The 20,292-nt window shown below is 35.3% G+C and overlaps 1 protein-coding gene across 1 annotated transcript in view; it reads right to left on the bottom strand.

The window, feature by feature from the left end:
* Nucleotides 1-721: 721 nt before the first annotated feature.
* The window catches only part of LOC122735808 (mannosylglucosyl-3-phosphoglycerate phosphatase-like), a 76,170-nt gene continuing 56,599 nt past the window's right edge, over nucleotides 722-20,292 (bottom strand). The window contains exons 6-8 of the mRNA XM_043977602.1: nucleotides 13,357-13,504; nucleotides 12,377-12,560; nucleotides 722-906 (exon numbers count right to left, since the gene is read on the bottom strand). Of these exons, the coding sequence (XP_043833537.1) occupies nucleotides 722-906; nucleotides 12,377-12,560; nucleotides 13,357-13,504 (517 nt within the window). The remainder of the gene's footprint in view (nucleotides 907-12,376; nucleotides 12,561-13,356; nucleotides 13,505-20,292) is intronic.

Below are 20,292 nucleotides of genomic sequence, written 5' to 3'. Positions count from 1 at the left end.
TGCTTTTCACATATTATTATCTTCTGAGACCACAAAATTTTTAAAAGCACCAAAATTTTTCACAATAGCCCTCAGTTTTCATAGTAGTGGTGATGAGAGCTTTGATGATAGGGAGTAGAAAGTAGAGGCAATTAAGAGAGTTAATTAATGTCACAAACTTACTTTTCCTTTGTCTTCATGGAGCTGACAAGTCTATGCCCCAGTCTGAAAAGTTAATGTGTTCTTTTTGAAACCAGTGATAGAAGGAAAAGGACAATCGTAAAGAAATAAAGCACAAGATGAAGATATATTAAAAGAAATACTTATAACCAGGATAAAAACAACATGATTACAATAGGATTAGATATATAAATCAGTACTATGAAATGTGGGCAGAATAATAATTTAATATGGAAAATAACAGTATGAAATTCATTTATTTAATGTAAATACAACAGAATAATCTGCAAAAAGTATTTACATTTTCCCCAAAATGACACACTTAAGAAACGATAGTTTACTTTACATGTCTTGATAAGCCATAAGGTGAACAGAAACAAAAACTTTCAGAGTGATAACAATAAGATTAAAATCACAATTTAAACAATTTGAGAAATCAAAATGCATTAAACATGCTATTATTAACCCTGAATATACTAAGACTGTATATTAAGTGAAATATATTCTGGCATTAATTGGCAAGATTTTATGTAATTGGGCTCCAAATATTACCTATAGTATTTCAATCAGAATCAGAATTTTCACATGTATTGTCATTAATTGTGGGATACGTTCTTAATCCTTGTTTTCTTGCAGTTCTAAGTTGCCGCAAATGTTCTTTCATATCCTGAGAAATATGGCAAATCCTTCCTTCTATACCAGGTACTGCCATTACTGCTGTTCTTCTATCTGATTTTTCTTCAAAGGCTGTAATGAAGGTAAGTTTATTAAACTTAAAATGAATAAAAAAATGAGAAGGTGTGAAAAGGTAACAGTCAAAGGAAATACAACTTCAGGATATAAATTTGTTTGCAAAATCTTACAAATAAAGATGAAAGACATTTATGAGCAGTATCGTCTTGATAAATCTTAAAGAAGCAGTGTAGAGTAAAACCTGTTTAAGAAAAGCCTAGCAAGAGATTCAACTAAATGGTCATCCCAAAGCCATTTATGAATCAAAATTAAAGGAAAACAAAATAGAAGGAGAATGAAAAAGATGTGTAAACATAACTATAAGTGTTTTCACTATCAAGGGCAGTGGAACTACCATAACTGTACTCATAGTTCCAAATGTGGTAACAGAAGAAGTATAAATGGCATAAAAGAAAACAAAGATGAAAAAAACAACACTGACTATGGAAGAAATCAATGCTGAAAGAGACAACTCAAGGGGTTTGAGGGACTGATAGTCAAAGTATGTGAAGAAGTATATAACAACTTTTTCTGGGGGGGGAAATTAGTTCTTATTAATATCAAAAAACACAACCAGGAAAACACCAAATGCAAATACACAAACACATGTCTACTTGTCCACCAATACAAAATCTTAGCAAGAATCATCTATTCACAAATAGAGGACATCTCCCATAAAGGCATAAGTAAGAAATAAGCATACTTACTTTATACAAGTGACATTTAACACCCATCTTTACCATTTTACAACTGACTGAGGGATGTGTATGATACAGGCTTTCATTGCACTTATTCATTATGTTGATTCAGTAAAGTAACATGTTACCTTAAAGGCTCTTTTTCCAATGAGGAGTCTCATAAATACATCAAAATCATTAAATATTCCTTGAAAGACTTCACAAGAGAGTCATATGAAATGGGATACACTAGAAGGGTTTTGTTTATAATTATATGAGTAAAGCTAGATTAAGAGTGCAAAGAGGAGATAAAACTCTCTCTCTTTGCTGATGACATGATGCTTGCTTTTAATTTTTGACAGACTTTTTTATGATATAGCAAAAATATCTTTCTATGCCAGAAGTTCTTAAACTTTTGGGGCTTGGTTCACTTTCTACACCTGAAAATTATTGAGGACCCCAAAGAGCTTTTTGTTTATGTGTGTTTGAAACTAAAACTGACAATTTAAAGAAACAAGAATATATACAACATGGCTCCACACATAACATATTTTAGGAAAGTAACTATATTTTCAAAAACAAGGAAAAAATAGTGAGAAGAGTGACACTTCTTTGGGTATTTTTGAAAATATCTTTAATGCCTGGTTTTATAGATGATAGCTGGATTTTCATATCTGTTTTTATGCTCAGTCTGTTTCAGTATGTTGTTTTGGTTGAAGTACATCAAGAAAATTTAACCTCCAACAGATATGTATTTGGGGAAAAAAGAGAGGCATTTTAATAGATAAATATCTTCTTAGTATTATTATGAAAATTTTTTACCCTGGGGTGCCCCAGTGATCAAGAGATCACACATTTAGCATAAATGAGTTTTGTACTTTGCCAAAGGTTTTTTCTGCATTTGAGAAAATCATGTTTTGGATGTTTTCATTTTTAATATGATCATGCTGACTGTTTTCTAATATTGAGCCAACCTTGCATGTTGTATATAAATCCAAAGCAGTCGTAATGAATTATCTGTTTGACAAGATTTTATTAGTATTTCTGGATTAATACTCCTTAATGATACTGGTTTATAATTCTTCTTTGCTCTATCCTTCCTTGGTTTAGGAATTAATTGGACAATATTTTTATTTCATAAAAATAATTTGGTATAGTTATTTCTCAAATTTTAAGAATAATTTGTGCAAGATTAGGTATATTTTATCATTATTATTTTTTTCACATCTCTATGATTTGTTCCACGATCCATTCATTATTTAGGATTTCACTGTTAAGTATCCATGTCTTTTGTTTGTATTCCCTTAACTAGTTACTATTTTTTGTTATGGCCTAGAAAAGATGTTTATTACTTCTTCCTTTTTACATTTATTTTCAATGCCTCCGTGCCCCAATTCTTGTTGTTCACTCATTTCAGTTGTGTTCTCCAGCTCATTTTACAGATAAGGAAGGAAACTCAGGCAGAGAGGGTTAAGTGACTAGCCGAGGGTCACACAACAAGTAAGGGTCTTCCTGACTCCAGGCCCTGCACTCTAATATACACTGTGCCACCTTAGCTCTTGTTTCTCTTCCAATTTGTTTATTTCTACATTTTCCCTATTGTTTATCTTTTTGTTAGTTTTGTCCAAATCTAAGAGAGAGAAATTAAAGTTTCTTACTGTTGTGTTACTACTATGCACATCTTCTTGTAATTCAGTTAATTTTTCCTTTATAAATTTAAATGTATGACATTTGGAGCATCTAATTTTCCTATTGATACTGATTTGCTCATGATTTCTTCAAGTATAATGTAATTTCCTTGGTTATCTCTATGTTGTGAATTTATGTTTTTGCTTTGTCTGACAGCATGATTGCAATTCTTGCTTTTTGCATTTACTTGATGCATACTGTGATGTTTAAAATCTTAATTGTGGTCGCCAAAACTTAAAAGGCTTCAGTACCAGTCTTTGGGCATTAAACATTTATTAGAGCACACAGATATTTACAAAGATTTCAGAAGGTTATGAAAAAGAAGTCCTACCTAGCCTAGAGTTCCAGCTTGGTTGGGTTCTTCCTGAAGTCCTCCTCCACAAGCCTGTCTTAATCAGGAACTCCTTCACAGCCTGTTTTAATCAGCATTCCTCAGCAAGCTGTTTGTGGAAGCTTTTTTATAGATCTGGAACAGAGGCGGTCCTTACACACTGCTTCAAGGTGATTGGTTGGCGTCATCCAAATCCATTGTCTTTGAAGATGTTCTCAAGTTGAGTTCACAGTCTAGTTTCTGAGAACAATACCTTCTTAAGGTATAGCCAGGTGTGATTACAATCTAATTAACTTGAAGTAGGCTTAATCAGCAGTCGATTACTCTCACTTGATTCAATCAGTCTTGATTAATCTCCAGGTGGGTCTTTGAGTATCTGCTAAATCCCATTATTTCATCACAATACTAAATTTTTGTTCCAGCCCCTCATTTTTATTCCATGTGTGTTTTCAGGGTGTGTGTGTGTGTGTGTGTGTGTGTGTGTGTGTGTGTGTGTGTGTGTGTGTGTTTCTTGTAAGCAAAAAATTTTATGGGGGTTTTGTTTTCTTATCCAATTTGTTACTTATTTTCTTGGATTGTTTAAGTCAATTTGCATTTACATTTATGAAAGTTTTGTTTTCCTGGATTTGTCTCTAGTATTTTTTTAAAATCTAATTTGGGATTTTGTTGTTGTTGTCTTTTCTCTTCTTTAAAAAACAGCACTTTGTTCTTATAATTATTTTAGCAATTCTGCTCCAAAAGGCTCTCTTTTCACTGTGGAAATTTATTTTGATTTGGGGACCCTACCTTTAGGCTGAGATTAGAAAGCCTTAGGCCTTCAGGGTCTCTTCTGTGTGGGAGGTGCTGGTGTCCCTCCCCCTCTGTTTCAGCTGAGCCCAAAAGCCCCATGGGCTGTATGAGATGCCAGGTCAGACAGCTGGGGAAAAAAAAGCCCCCAGCTCCCTCTGCCCTGACCAGAGCTATCTGAGAGATCCTGGGCTTGTCCAGGCTGGGCTCTGGCGTAGCCCATGCCGAGGTCCCTGGGCGCACAGCAGGGGCATGGGCCCCTGGAGCCCTGGGTTCTGGTGTAGCACGTGATGCTGGAGCATCCCCCCAGCCCCAGCCCCAGCCGCAGCCCTGACTGGCAGGTTAGCTTGGTGTGTGAGTGCAAAAAGCCCCGAGATTTGAGTGAAGAGAAGAAAAGGTATATATATAGACCTGGGGGTTAGACTCAGAGAGGCAGGCAGACAAAGATGGAGCAGTTCCTATGGACGAGACGAGACGGAGAAGACGTCAAGCGGCGGCTGACAATATTAGAAAGGTTGGAGCACTGCAGACTAGAGATGGGGCTACAAGGACGCAGGAGAAGACAAGAAGGACTAGGAGCAGGGAAAAGAGAGGCTGGAGGGCAGAATGACAGAGCAGACGGACAGAAGGTCAGTGAGAGAGAAACACAGGGGTTCAGCAGTGGCAGTAAGGAGAGAAAAGTTAGAAGCAGGGGGATTTACAAAGTGAAAGGGGTTCGGAGTTAGAATAAAGGACCTGAGTGCTGTAAGGCAAGCGGCGGCATAAGGCCCTTATTGTATTAAAAAAATTCAAAGTGCAGCAGGTGGGAAAGAGACACAGTAGAAAGAGACCGCAGGAAAGCAGTCAGGTTGTACATTTTATTTCCCTGTATTCTTAATTTTAAATAGTATCTCATAAATAAACTCTGCTTTGATTATTTAGTTAAGAGGCTTCTTAATATTTTGCTTATCAATTTGGGAGTAGAGCAGTATGGTGGAACTTTATAAACAGCCCATGCTAAGTTAATAGCAGTCAGATAGCCAAATAGTCAAAAGTCTCCAGATTAGTCATCCATAGTTTAGCCCCCAAAATTAGGCCCAGCTAGTCATTTAAAATATTTCTGCATTTGAATGGTGACCACGAAGGGACTTATGGCCCAATTAAATTTTTTCTAAACTTATCATTTTCATAAACCTATAATTTGTCATATACTTATCATTTTTCATAAATCCAATTATATAATTTTTTCCAGGTTAGTTATATTAATAACTAATTTTTTTTACATCACCCTCAACCCACTCAACTGGAGTAGGACTCCAGTCCCATTGTTATTCATCCTTTTGCCTCATTTTGGAGTTTTACTGTACTTGATTTCTTTTATTCATTTAATATACCTAATCCTTTTTTTTATCTAATTATTCCCCTTTGCCTTTTTTGTTTTGTTTGTAATTTTTCTGTACTTTTTTCTAATAAAAGATTTCTTAGTTTTTTCTTTATTTTCTTCCCTTATCTAAATTTTTATTATTTCATCCATGTTCTCTATACTTGTTTATTCCTTCTTCAGTTTCTTGGTGTTTCTCATGGAATTAAAGCACTTAAAATACCAATTTTGAGTTTTTTCTTCTAAACAATTTCCATGTTATTGTCGTGAAGATCTTATTTCCTTAATACTCTCCTCACCCTTTTTTGGTTGTTGTGTCTAATTCTTACAAGTAGTAATTTATATTGGAGGTATTAAGAATGGAAGTATTGCCCTGTGATAGAAATTTCCCTGTCCCTGATTGTATATTTCAATTCTAGTCCTTGCCCTCCCTCCCCTTGATCACTGCCTTTTCCATTTTCCATGGAAGCTCCATGGTTCCATGCCCTCCCATTCTTCTCAAGACTGGTTGTACCCAATAGCTCAGATTTCCCTTCTCACGAGTCAATATGCTGTCAATAAAGGACAGCATATTGACTCATGAGGAAATGGTCTGAGTACCAAATCCTTGCAGATTATGCATACTGCAAGGTTTCCCATCTCCTATTATAGAATCTCTCCCCTTATGGGTATTTTGTTCAGTGGGACTTCCTCTCACCACTGATTTAAGATCTCCCTCTTTCTCCCATTTCAATCATTCCCTTGCCATTTCATCCATTTTCCTATGATTCCTCTTCTTGATGAGTTACTACTGGAGTTATTTTCCCTTTATTATTTACTATTAACTTTATTAGGGTACATCATACATTGCCCTGTATCTTATATCTCTCCCTTTCCTTTTAATGCACCTTTAAATTTTGCAGTTTACTCCTACAAAATATAATTAGTTACCTGTATGAGATGGGAGGGCATAAATCAAGAGGTTTAGTCCATGGTGTTTCAAGCCTCTTCCTCTACTGCTTCTTCTCTTTTCTCTTTAAGTTCCATTTTCATCTTTATTCCCTTGCATACTTTTTATTAAAAAAAAAACTCTTAATGGTCCCTCTATTTTTCCCTTAACAATATAGAAGTCTCTTGCAAGGATTTTCCTTTTAATAGTGTTTTGAGATGAGGTGATTTATTTTGTTACTTTTTCTTTCCTTGGAGTTGTACTTATTTACCTCAATTACATTTTTTTATTTGAGATGCTTACAAGTCGAATAATCTACTTGTTGGGTTTTTTTGGTAGGAATGTTTCAAAAGTCTCTCTCTTACTTAATGACCATCTTTTTTTATTGATGATTAGGTTCAAATTAGTAGAATGTATCACTTTTGGTTGTATCTTGAGCTCTTTTCATCTACTCCTTTCTGCAGTTTCTGGTAGGTACGAAATATTTTCATGCTATTTAAATTTCCCTTCCTTTACATTTGAGAGTTTTTTTCCTGGTCACAAGAAGAACTTGTTTTGTCACTGAGATCATTAAATTTATCACAATGAGTTTTGGAGTTTGCAGCACAGGGTTGTTGTTGTTGGCGTTTTTTCCCTTGAAAATGTCTGTAGATTTTTTTAAATTATCACTTTCTTTTTCTGTATTCAGTTCTTAGAAATTACCTTGTATTATTTCTTGCATAATGCCGTTCATTATTTTTACCTGTTATGTTCTGAGAGATCTATGATCCTTAAGAAGTCTTTGCATCCTGTCTTTGAGATTGATGTTTTACTTATGTAAAAATGTATTCTTTCAATATTACTTTTTGCTTCTCTTCTCCATATTGTCCTTTGATTCAACAATTTGTATGACCATTCAGTTGTTCTATTTTTCACATTTTTGGAGAGACTCATCATTATGAAGTCAAGTTTTTCTATTTTACTATTTTTTGTTATACAGACCACAAATTTGTTATCTTTTAATTCATTTCAACATTCTTATTTCTCTCTTGAACCATTTGGGAAGATGTTGCTATGATACCATGCTCTCTTGAGAATCCACAGGATTCTGTTCCATCAGATGTTGGTTCAATTTCCCCAGTCTTGTAATGTTTTTTCAGAGACACTCACCACTGTTTAGATGCCTTAGTAGTGATCTTTCTTTCTACCTTCTCTATTGATTTATTTACTTTGCTCTATGTTTTTAACTGAGTTTTTTTTTCTCCTAAAACCACTGGTGATTTTAATCTTTTTTTCCTTATGTTCGTTCCCTAATTGTCACTTTCTGACTCCTTCCCTTTTGATGGCACATCCCCTGAGGGATACATCTCAAATTCATCTCAGCTTCCTTTTACACTAGGGAATTCACTTTACTTTGGCCTCAGTACTTGTCTCAAGTGACTCCTTGGAGGACAGGACTGGTCTATGTTAATTCATTTTCCTCCAGGCCTGGTATTGCTGCTTTCCCCTAGTTCCCTCTGTTCTTTGGTTCTCTGTCAGAATACTCTCCCACCCTCCCATATCATATATCCTCTACTGCAAGTAAGAAGACAGAGCTAAGGCCTATTCTTGTTGCCATAAAACAGTGAGGTAAGGGCAGAAGCAAGCAGAAACTGAAATAGCAGCAAGAAATTGTGAATCCCAGAGCTGGTGAATAACATTATGTACCCTGACAGAGTGTGGTATGAAGCAGTGTTGAATGGGGGAGTTAGGAATTAATGTTTTCAACTGTTAATCCATAAGGTTGTTGCCTTGTTAGGCTTCTTGGTGTCAGCCTGTGAAAAAAGCTGTAATTGTTCTATCCCTAACACATAATTGTTCTTTTGGGGAACTTTTGAGAGGTGGCAGGGAGAGAAAAAAATAATTTTCCATCTTGTTTTTCACATAACCTAGAAGGCCTGGCTTTAAATTACTTCCCCCTTTTCTTTATGATACTAAAATTCTACCAGACCTTCAAGAACCTCCAGTTCAAATCTGAACCACTGGCATAATGGTTTCCCTGACCACTTCAGCCTAAAGTGATCTCTTCCTCCTCTTAAATCTTATAGTAAATTATTGTTTATTCACTCAATTTGGCAACTAATTTTGTATTATCTCATGACACTATTATTGTCATGAACTGTTCTTTAAATATTTTACTGTTATTTAGCTTTTCCCATGTTTATGGTTTGGTGCCCAAGTAAAATGTTGCTTGAAGGGAAGGACCAAACTTCTTCAAATACCTCCTTAAAATATAAGTTTTTCTATATGGTAGGTGGTCAATAAATACCTAATAATTCAATTTAATTCAAACTGGAGTCAATATCAACTTACTGAAAAATTTTAAGCAAAAAAGTAAACTGATAAAAATAAAATTATGGCACTCCAAGGTCTTAAGAGTCCTAGGATGGTAACAGCAATAATGATAATAATAATAGCATTTATATTATGCTTTAAGGTTTACAAAGTACTTTATATATATTATTTGATTTGATCCTCACAACAATCCTGTGAAGTAGGTGCTATTATTATCCCCATTTTACAGATAAGGAAACTGAGTTTAAGTGACTTGCACAGGGAAACACAGAAAGTAAATATCTGAGGCAGGATATAAAATTAGATCCTCCTCAATCCAAGTCCAACACTCTATTCACTGTGCCAACCAGCTGCCCCATGCAGGTGAAATGAAATGCAAAGGAAGGGATTGAATTAAGAAACTGTTCTTTGATAGGGTAATGTATATGGAAGGGAAAAAATAGAAAGAAGTTAAAGATTTCTCCAAGATTCCCAGGATAGGTAACTAGTAGAATGGTGGCACTTCTAAAAGAAACAGTAAAGTCAAGTGGGGGAAATCAGTCTTTTTGATATGAAGATGATTTCAGTTTTGACAATAACTAGTCAGTGAGACATCCAAATGGAAATGTATAGTAAGCAGCTGAAAATGCAGGACCTTGATTCAGGAGAGAACTTGGGACTGAACCTTAATTATTTGGGAATCATCCAAATAAAAGTTATAGTCAAAGCCATGAAAACATAAAATCTCCAAGGGAAAGGAAACAAAGAAGGAAGATAAGAGAGTCAAGGAGAAAAAATGAGGAGTGTTAATATTTAAGGGACAGGAGAAAAATAAGCAGGATCATACATCATCAAGGAAAAAAGTATTTCAAGATGAAGGGTTTTGCAAACCAGACCTGACTCAGGCTTTTCCAGTGGTTCAAGTTTAGGACTATTAAGAAATGAGACACTTGGGGCAGCTAGGTGGCACAATGGATAAAGCACCAGCCCTGGATTCAGGAGGACCTGAGTTCAAATCCAGCCTCAGACATTTGACACTTAACTAGCTGTGTGACCCTAGGCAAGTCACTTAACCCTCATTGCCAGAAAGGAAGGAAGGAAGGAAGAAATAAAGGAGACACTTATAGTCCGTCTTACATGTACTATATGTAGCTTTATTTTATTAATATTATTATTATTGTTATACCTAGTTATTCATATGTTGTCTTCCCCATTAGAATGTATGTTTCTTGATAGCAGAAATTGTTTTTGCCCCTATTTGTTTCTTCAGCACTTAGAACAATGCCTGACACATAGTAATAAGCTTTTGACAAGTCACTGATAACTATCATAGTAAGCAGTAAATGTTTTTTGGATAGACTGGAGTGGATCAATAGTGTCAAATGATACAGTGATCAAGAAGAATTAGGACTGAGGAAAGGTCATTAGATTTGGAGACTAGGAAATTAGAGTCCTTAGAGGAGTGGAGAGGGTAGAAGCCAGATGATAGTGAGTTAACAGTAAAATTTATGGAGTGAAGAAATAGAAGCAGCACTTGATAGATTATTAAATTCTGATCAAATATTGGCAAAAAGGAGAGACAAACAGGATAGCTGTTTTAGGGGACAAAGGGTTCAATGAAGTGGAGAATTTTTTTCCCTTTGTTAAGATAAGGTAGTCCTAACCACCATTGTAAACTAAAAGAACCTAGAGTAATTAAGACTGAAGGAATAAGCACCTAGAGGGAGAGGAGGTGGATAGATGGAAAGACAGGCACAAACTGAGGGACTAGCCACAAAAAGGAACTTCATTTACTCTCATATAAGAAGGAAAATTTAGCATGAGATTACAGACAGATTTTCCAGTTCAAATTGGAAGTGAATTCAGACCAACCATCCCTACCAGAAAATCTTGTCTAACTATGATTTCAAGTTATAAACAAACAAACAAATATAATGGAAGCTTGCTTTGTGTGCCCAGATCACCTAACATAGGGGCCCCCTGCTCTGTGTTCCCCTATCTTATAGGAGGAAGTAGCATATTTTAATTTTCTAGGTAGCCAGAAGAGGCTGCATCTTTAAAACTGGTAGACTAGAACAGTTTCATTCTACTTCCTGCTGCATGCAGAGTGTGAAGAGCATATACAATTCATCCACAACACAGGTACCATGAACTGACTCTGGAAGGGTTATACTTCTCTCCTCCCTCTCCTTTTAGGTCCTGTGGCTTTTGATATTTATGTTTCTGTTCTATTTCATTTGTTATTCTGAGGTTTGTGTAATCCCCAGAAGACCTAGGAATTCCAGCCATTTTGACCTTGGAATTAGGATCCCAGGTGGGGTGTTGTAGCCAGCTATCCCATCAGGGAATCCTTAAGAAGCCAGGCTGCCTGGGACTCAAGCCCAAGAGGGATTTTGGACAAGGAACTGGGACTGTTATATATAGGAAATTAGCTAAGTTATGAATCTAATCCCCTTCTCCTCCCGAGAGGGAGGTGGTTCAGAGTGGGAGCGGGGAAGGCTGGACTTATGCCTCCCATGTGTTATAGAGTAAGTTTATTTTTTATTATACCTCTGAGATAAATATCCCTTTGTAAAAACTCATCTAACTGTTAATGGATAAATGGAACTGGTATATAGGGGAACCACCTTACAATTAATTAGAGAAGCATCATCAATAGGGGCTAGAGCCAATGAATCTAGACACTCCAAACTCTTTTAAGAGTATCAAAGAACCCTTAGGGAAGGGTGAAACACAACATACTTGGCCTTCAGGCAGTAGGTGGTCAAATATTGTACAAAGAAAATGAACAAGCTTTCAGAAAACAGAAATTCCAGAAGTGATAGTTTAATATTGGCACACTTGAAAACCTTCTATATTACTTTTGTAATACTGTGCCTATCTTTTAGCTAATTAGCTAAAAGCATCTGAACCCCATACTTCAATAGAAGTTATTGGCATTCATTTGGAAACTATCCTTTCCATTTCTCTTCTACATTCTCAGAAGAATGTAGAACATTATATTACTAGATTTTCTTAAAGCAAATAGTGATATGCAGAACCCTTCTGTGATTTACATAATAAATGAAGAACTCTGAAGAAGGTCAAAGGTATACAATTTGCCCTATAAGAAGGACTCAGTAGTTCACATAGCAAGAATAATGGATAACAAATGGATCAGTTGTTTCATAGACTGGAAGCCACAGGACCATAAATGGAAAAAAGAAGGTCCAAAACCCAGTGGAATGACTAAATAGCTCAGTTATTTGACTAGAAATTAAACAGCACAGATGAGAATATCCATTTTTGACACAATTGTATCTCCAATCTCATCATATCAAGTGACAATTTATATAAAAATGAATGTGAATCAATACTGAGTGAATGCTACCTATTAAAATGTCATAAGTAAATTATTTTCTGTAAAATAAAATGCCAATTACCTGTAAATGATGCTGTTTTAGACATAGTAATTAAGCTCATTCGATGGCCTGAAAGGCACTGCTTCCTACCCTGCACAATTTTGACTGATTCAAAGTGATTCAGAACCACTGTAGAAAGTGTCTGTGCAGTTTCTGTATCAAACATTCGAGGACAACTTTTAAGCATTATGTAACCATCCTTCCCCTGAAAATTTTTAAAAAAAGATTTTGATTATTCATTTCAAATACAATACAAAGTATATTTTAAAATTTTTATATTTGTTTTTGAAATAATGATATACATTTACTGATATGTAATCAAAGACAGATAGTTCTACACATGTGCACTAATATATTCACAAACTCCCTTCCCACTTCCTCCTGATCTCTCTGACTCTATTATCAAGCAGCCTAGGGCTTTCTAGGCAGGGAGTTCTTACAAATGAGCCACAGCAGGCCTAAGTTTATACATAATCAAAAGTTACTATAATTAATAAAATGTATTTATACAAATTAGAAATATTTATAAAATAAAAATACAGAAACCCATTCTTTCTAATAAACATAGCTAAGAATGTTGACAACTGATTTTTAAAAACTTCAAAAATAAGATATAATGTATTACTGTATTTTTTTTTTTAGTAAGGCAATTGGGGCTAAGTGACTTGCCCAGGGTCACACAGCTAGTAAGTGTTAAGTGTCTGAGGCCGGATTTGAACTCAGGTACTCCTGAATCCAGGGCCAGTGCTCTATCCACTGCGTCATCTAGCTGCCCCTATTACTGTATTTTTAATATCTGGCCATACAAAAAGTACAATGATTATAATGGGCCTAGAAATCCAAATACTGAAAAAAAACAGAATTCAAAATGTAGGAAGTAACTGAAAATATACTAATGGTAATATTTATTGAAATCAACAATAAAATGGAATCATCAAAAACAAAGTCTTTCCAGAACTGATTTAATTTCAAATAATAATTTCAAAAGAACCAAATCTCACATTTGCAATGTACTCCTTAATAGCAAGAAGATATACTTGTTTTTTCCTTAAGTATTGTCCTTGAATTTTTACAGTGTCTCGTATTATTCGGTGTCCTGGCTCTGCCTCTGGATCAAATCCAAATTCCATTCCTGCAACCTGAGGAAATCTGAAATTTAAAAAGGTAATGTTCTAATCGAATTGCTTTTTCTATCAAAAGATATATGTATGTGTGTGTGTGAAATATTTTTTTAAAATATAAATGAACATATTTTGTTAACCAGTTAAAAATAAAAATGACCAAAACTAGTTACCGTCAAAAATCACAAACCATAAGAAACAATTTTTTTTAATTGATAATACTCAAAAGGCCTTAGGAAGCATTGGTAACAATCATAGCAGAAGTGATGGAATTCCAGCTGAATTATTTAAAATTCTAAAAGATGATACTGTTAAAATGCTTCACTCAATATGCCAGCAAATTTGTTAAACACAACAGTGGCCACTGGATTGGAAAAGATCAGTTTACATCCCAATCCTAAAGAAAGGCAAGGCCAAGAATTTTCAAATTACCAAATAATTGTGATCATTTCACACACTAGCAAGGTTATGCCTCAGAATTCTGCAAGCTAGGCTTCAGCAATATCTGAACCAAGAATTACCAGAAGTGCAGGCTGGTTTTCTAAGAGGCAGAGGAACTAGAGACCAAATTGTCAACATTTGATGAATTATGTAAAAAGTAAGGGAGTTCCAGTAAAACATCTACTTCTGCTTCATTGACTACACTAATAATGACAAGTCCTGAAAGAGATGGGAGTATCAGATCATCTTATCTGTCTCCTGAATAACCTTTATGTGTGCTGAGGCAGCAGTAGAACTGAATATGGAACAACTGATTGGTATAAGGCTAGACAAGGAGTACAACAAGGCTGCATATTGTCATATTATTTAACTTATGTACAGAGTACATCATATGAAATGCCAGGCTGGATGAATCAAAAGCTAGAATTAAGGTTCCTAGGAGAAATATAAATAACCTCAGACATGCAGACAATACCACTCTGAATGCGGAAAGTGAAGAGGAAATAAGAAGCCTCTTTTTTGGTTGTTGTTGTTGTTGTTGGGGTTTTTGTTTTTTTTTTTGTTTTGTTTTTGGCAGGACAATGAGGGTTAAGTGACTTGCCCAGGGTCACACAGCTAGTAAAGTGTCAAGTGTTTGAGGCTAGATTTGAACTCATTTGAACTTCAGGTACTCCTGAATCCAAGGCCAGTGCTTTATCCACTGCGCCACCTAGCTGCCCCCAGAAGCCTCTTAATGAGAATAAAAGTGGAGAGTATAAAAGTGGGCTTGAAGCTTAGCATAAAAAACCTAAGACATTGCCAACTTTTCCTATCACTTCCTGGAAAACAGAGGGAGAAGAAATGGAAGCAGAGTCAGATTTCATATTGTTGGGCTCAAAGATCACTTCAGATGGCAATTGCAGTCATGAAATTAAAAGACATTTGTTCCTTGGAAGGAAAACTATGGCAAATCTGGACAGCATACTAAAAACTTAGTCAAAGCTATGGTTTTGCAGTAGCAATGAAGGGCTGCGAGAGTTGGACTATAAGGAAAGCTGAGCATGATAGAACTGATGCCTTTGAATTGTGGTGCTGGAGAAGACTTCTGAGAGTCCCTTGGACAGCAAGGAGGTGAAATCAATCAAAATTTAAATAAATTAATTCAATCTATTCACTGAAAGATCAAATACTGAAACTGAAGTTTAAAAACTTTGGCCAACATAATAAGAAGATGGTACTCGTTGGAAAAGACCTTAATGTTAGGAAAGAATGAAGGCAAAAGGAAAAGGGACAGAAGAGAATGAGATAGATAGATAATATAATGGAAACAAAAAACATGAACTTGGACAGACTTTGAGAGATGGTGGAGGATAGAAGGGCCTAGTATGCTATGGTCCATGGAATCATAAAGAGCTGGAAATGACTGACTGACTCAACAACAACAATTTTCTCTCTCTCTCTCTCTCTGTCTCTCAATCTCTTCATAAATATATATACTTATATTCCATATATGTATGCATATTCCTGTTTGAAGATAGATGTAGATGTAGATGTAGATGTAGATATAGATATAGATAGATTCCCTTTAAATATAGTCTAAAATATCACAGGAAAAGAATCAATGTTGGGAAATGTAAGACTGGAAATATATAAGAACAAGAGTAGTTTCCCAATAGATAAGATCAAAGTCAAGAACCATATGAAAAAGTACTCCAAATCACTAATAATACAATGCTAATAATACTATAAACAAACATTAACAAAACTATAAACAAATAAAACAAACAATACTACTAATAATACAAACTACAAGTTATACAAATTAAAACAACTTTAAGGTTTCACCTCATACCCATGAGACTACCAAAGATAACATAATGAAGAAAATGCTAATTATCAGGGAGTTATGGTAAAGCAATAATCCTCATGCAATGTTGGTACAAGTGTGAACTGGCATAACCATTTCAGAAATTAGTTTGGAACTATATCTAAAACTTGTGGCTTTCTGGACCAATATTACTACTAGATACATACCACAAAGAGACCAAAAGGAAGGGATCTATATTAACCCAGCAATACCACTACAAAGTCAATTTCCAAAGATGATTAGAAAAAAAATAAAAAGAACCTATATGTTCTAAAATATTTCTAGCAGCTCTCTTTGTAGTGGCAAAGACCTGGAAATTGCAGAGATGCCCATCAATCAAAGTTATAGTATATGGTCATAATAGAATAACACTATGCTATAAGAAATGAAGAGCTCATTGATCTTAGAAAAACATGGATTGATTTGCACAAAATAATGAAGAGTGAAATAAGCAGAATCAAGAGATCATTGCACATAGTAATGGCAATACTGTTTTAAGAACAACTTTGAGGGGGCAGCTAGGTGGTGAAGTGGATAGAGCACCGGCCCTGGAGTCAGGAGTACCTGAGTTCAAATGCGGCCTCAGACACTTAACACTTACTAGCTGTGTGACCCTGGGCAAGTCACTTAACCCCAATTGCCTCACTAAAAAAAAAAAAGAACAACTTTGAGAGATTGTCATTTTGACCATACCCAAATTAACTATAAAGGACATATGAAGAAAGATGCTGGGGCAGCTAGATGGCACAGTGGATAGAGCACCGGCCCTGGAGTCAGGAGTACCTGAGTTCAAATCTGGCCTAAGACACTTAAGACTTAACTAGCTGTGTGACCCTGGGCAAGTCACTTAACTCCAATTGCCTCACTAAAAAAAAAAAAAAAGAAAGATGCTATCTGCATCTACAAAAAGAACTAATAAATAAAACTATGTATAGAATCATTTTACATACACACATATACATATCTGTGTCTAATGGTAACCATCTCTAGGGCAGAAGAGTGGGGAGGGAAGAAAAAAAGGGGAAAAAAGAAAGTTACATGATAACTTTATTACATATTTAAAAGGAATAGTAAGTTGTACATAAAAGATCTTCAGTTTCATGTGCAATTATCTTTTTTATTCAACTATGTTATGGAAATGCTTGTTTTATTTCATGACTTTAAAATAAAATTTTAAACAAAAATATAGCAACACATTTTGTTGTATCAAAGAACTAGAAACAAAGTAGGTATTCACTGGCTGGGAAATGGTCTGTATTTGCAGGGAGGGGGAGCTGTTAGACACCTTAGCCAAAGGAGCTGATTCCCACATGATGGCTTTGGGGAAGCCAGAATGAGAAACAAGGCAGGTTGCTAGATGATGCTCTTTTTGGAGCTTTATTGTACAGGATACTTGTTTGTTCTCATCATGGTGTCAGGGGAAGGGTGTCAGTGGTTTGGTCTGCCTGACATATGGCTTTCTGTTTCTCAGGATTTCTTGTAGCTGGCTTGTTATCCCATTGGTGGCAGTAGGTCAGCAACTGGTGGTGGAGGAAACATGGAGCCCCTTTTTTACTGGGGTTGCTTCCTTCTATGATGGCTATGGGGGCCATGTTGGATGCAATGCTGGGCAGGGACACTAAGGTTCCCAGGGCTCTGACAAAGATGGATTCAGAGAACTATGGGGAGATTTATATGAGCTAGTACAGAACAAAATGATCAGAATCAGGAGAATAATTTATACAATGAAAAAGGAAAACAATTTGGAGAAACTACAAAATTCTGATCAATGAAGTAAACAATGAGGATTTCAAAAGTCCTAGGAGAAAGAATGCCAGTCACTGATTAGCAGAGAGAAGAAGGAATAGAGGTATAGAATAAATAAGCCATACATTTTCAAACATAACTAAAATGTTGATTTGTTTCATGTGACCATACTTATGTGTTTCTATTAGAAATAAGTGTTAGTGGGACAGCTAGGTGGCACAGTGGATAAAGCACCAGCCAGGGATTCAGAAGGACCTGAGTTCAAATCCGGCCTCAGACATTTGACACTTACTACCTGTGTGACCCTGTGCAAGTCACTTAACCCTCATTGCCCCACTAAAAAAAAAAAGAAAAAGAAAAAAAAATGTGTTAGAATATAGTGGTCACTGATAAAAATGAGGAAAGAAGGAAGGAAAGAGGGAGGGATAAAGGGAGGGAGCAAGCGAGGGAAGGAAGGAAAAGAGGAAAAAAAGATGAAAGAAAAAGAAAGAAGGGAAGGAGGAAGGAAGATAAATAAAACATTTAAAAATACACTAAAAAATCATGAGGTTCAAATTAGAAATGGATACAAACAGGATATCTTGTTATTATTAAATAAATTAAATATACACTTTAAAAACAACATAACTGAAGTTCAGTTTCATATGCAGTCTTTTTTTCTCTGTACACTGAACTATTAATTTTATTGATAATTAAGTTAATAATAAAAAGTAAAAAATGTTTAAACTTATTAAAAAAGAGAAATAGTTTAAGCCTCCTGTTAAATATTTGAATTTTAAAACTAAATAAGCAGGGGCAGCTAGATGGTGCAGTGGATAAAGCACTGGTCCTGGAGTCAGGAAATCCTGAGTTCAAATCTGACCTCAGACACTTACTAGCTGTGTGACCCTAGGCAAGTCACTTAACCCCAATTGCCTCACCCAAAAAACAAAACAAAAAACTAAATAAGCAAACAAAAAATAAAATGTAGCTATAAAAGTAGAAATAGCTTTCTGATTAACATCACAGCCACCACCAAAAAGTATATTTTAATAAGCACATGTGCCCACATGACTCTATGCAAGGTGATATGCCAACTTTAAGAAACTAACAATATGGGTATTGGATGGCACATGTAATGGCAGAAAATACAGATGAATTGTACAAACATTGCGCAATTAAAACAATTATGCATAAACTGTCAGAAAAAAAACCTCTAAAATTGATTGAACAGTATGCGCAGAAAATTCTTGAGGCAAAAGAAATCACTTTTTTTTTTTAAGTCAGTTCATGAAGGATGTGGAAAGTGGGATTTCAAGAGTTCTTAAATAATGAAGGGAAGGAGCTTGATGACCTTGGTGTGAGAAAATGTTCTGAGCATAGTGTACCTCATAAAGAGGAGCAAGAATGGAACAAAGGGAACACAATAAAGAGATTTATTTGGTGGAGAAGAATATTTCTACAAGGAAGAAACAAAAATAGTAAATAGAGTCCAAAATAGCTTTGGAAAACCTTAACACTGAGGGTAAATTATCCTTATCCTGATGAGAAAAAAACTTTTGCTGCAGGATTCAGGATACTTTATAGGACGGTTATATTAAATGCAGGGAATGAAGTTACAGAAGAGTTACGAATTTTAGATAGAAGAAACCATAACTATTTATGTAACATTCCTATTTTTATAATGAGAAAATTCAGGCTCACAGAAGTTAAGGGCTTGCTCAATGTCATATAGCTTAGTAATAGCCCAAATCACTCATTCTTACTTATTAACCCATTGTTCATAGTCCAGGTTCAAGATGACCTCCTGTCTGTAATTTTAGAAATGTATAAGTGGGAGACATGCCACTCACTACATGGGTTACATAGGACAAACGTTTTTCCCCTATGGTAAATATTCTTACTGAAGATACTTTTCAGTTTAGTTAGGTCTTCCACAATATTTCTTTCTTTCTTTCTTTTTTTTTTAGTGAGGCAATTGGGGTTAAGTGACTTGCCCAGGGTCACACAGCTAGTAAGTGTTAAGTGTCTGAGGCCGGATTTGAACTCAGGTACTCCTGACTCCAGGGCTGGTGCTCTATCCACTTCACCACCTAGATGCCCCCACAATATTTCTAAAAAGAAATTTATCAATAGTGTTTCCAAATGCATTTTGAAAATTATTTTATTTATTATTTACAAATGCTCTGAAACTTTCTCATCTTATAACAATTTTAACTATTGCTACATAATAACTGCCCCTTATATTTGGTGTTTTTTTTTAAAAACATGTTCACATCTATTATTTATTTTATCCTGACAACAGCCCTATGAGGCTAGTAGGAAAGGTATGATTATTCCTATTAGAAATCAGGAAACTGGGGGCAGCTAGGTGGCACAGTGGATAAAGAACCGGCCCTGGATTCAGGAGGATCTGAGTTCAAATCTGGTCTCAGACACTTGATACTTATAAGCTGTGTGACCCTGGGCAAGTCACTTAACCGCCATTGCCCCGCCTCCCCCCCCAAGAAAAGAAAAGAAATGAGGAAACTAAAGAACAGAGATGAAAGGATATGAAGATTGCCAAACAATGAATAGTTGAACTGAGTCTAAGTCTCTTAGTTCTCAGTCCTCAGCTCTTTTATAATATATATAATTTTAACTTATTTTAAGCAAAAATGGAAACTTAATTTTTAATTTAAGAAATTCACTCCGTTTATCAAAAGTAGTTTCAAAAATGTTTTTAGTTATGTTGTTATAATTTATGTTCTTATAAGCATAGGAGTAATCTTAACTGAGTATCAGCTCAACCAGAACTATTCATT

This window comes from Dromiciops gliroides, chromosome 1, assembly GCF_019393635.1.
Source record: "Dromiciops gliroides isolate mDroGli1 chromosome 1, mDroGli1.pri, whole genome shotgun sequence".
Lineage (NCBI taxonomy): Eukaryota > Metazoa > Chordata > Mammalia > Microbiotheria > Microbiotheriidae > Dromiciops > Dromiciops gliroides.
The sequence above is the reverse complement of the archived record's forward strand: the minus strand, read 5'-3'. Positions and strand labels throughout refer to the sequence as shown.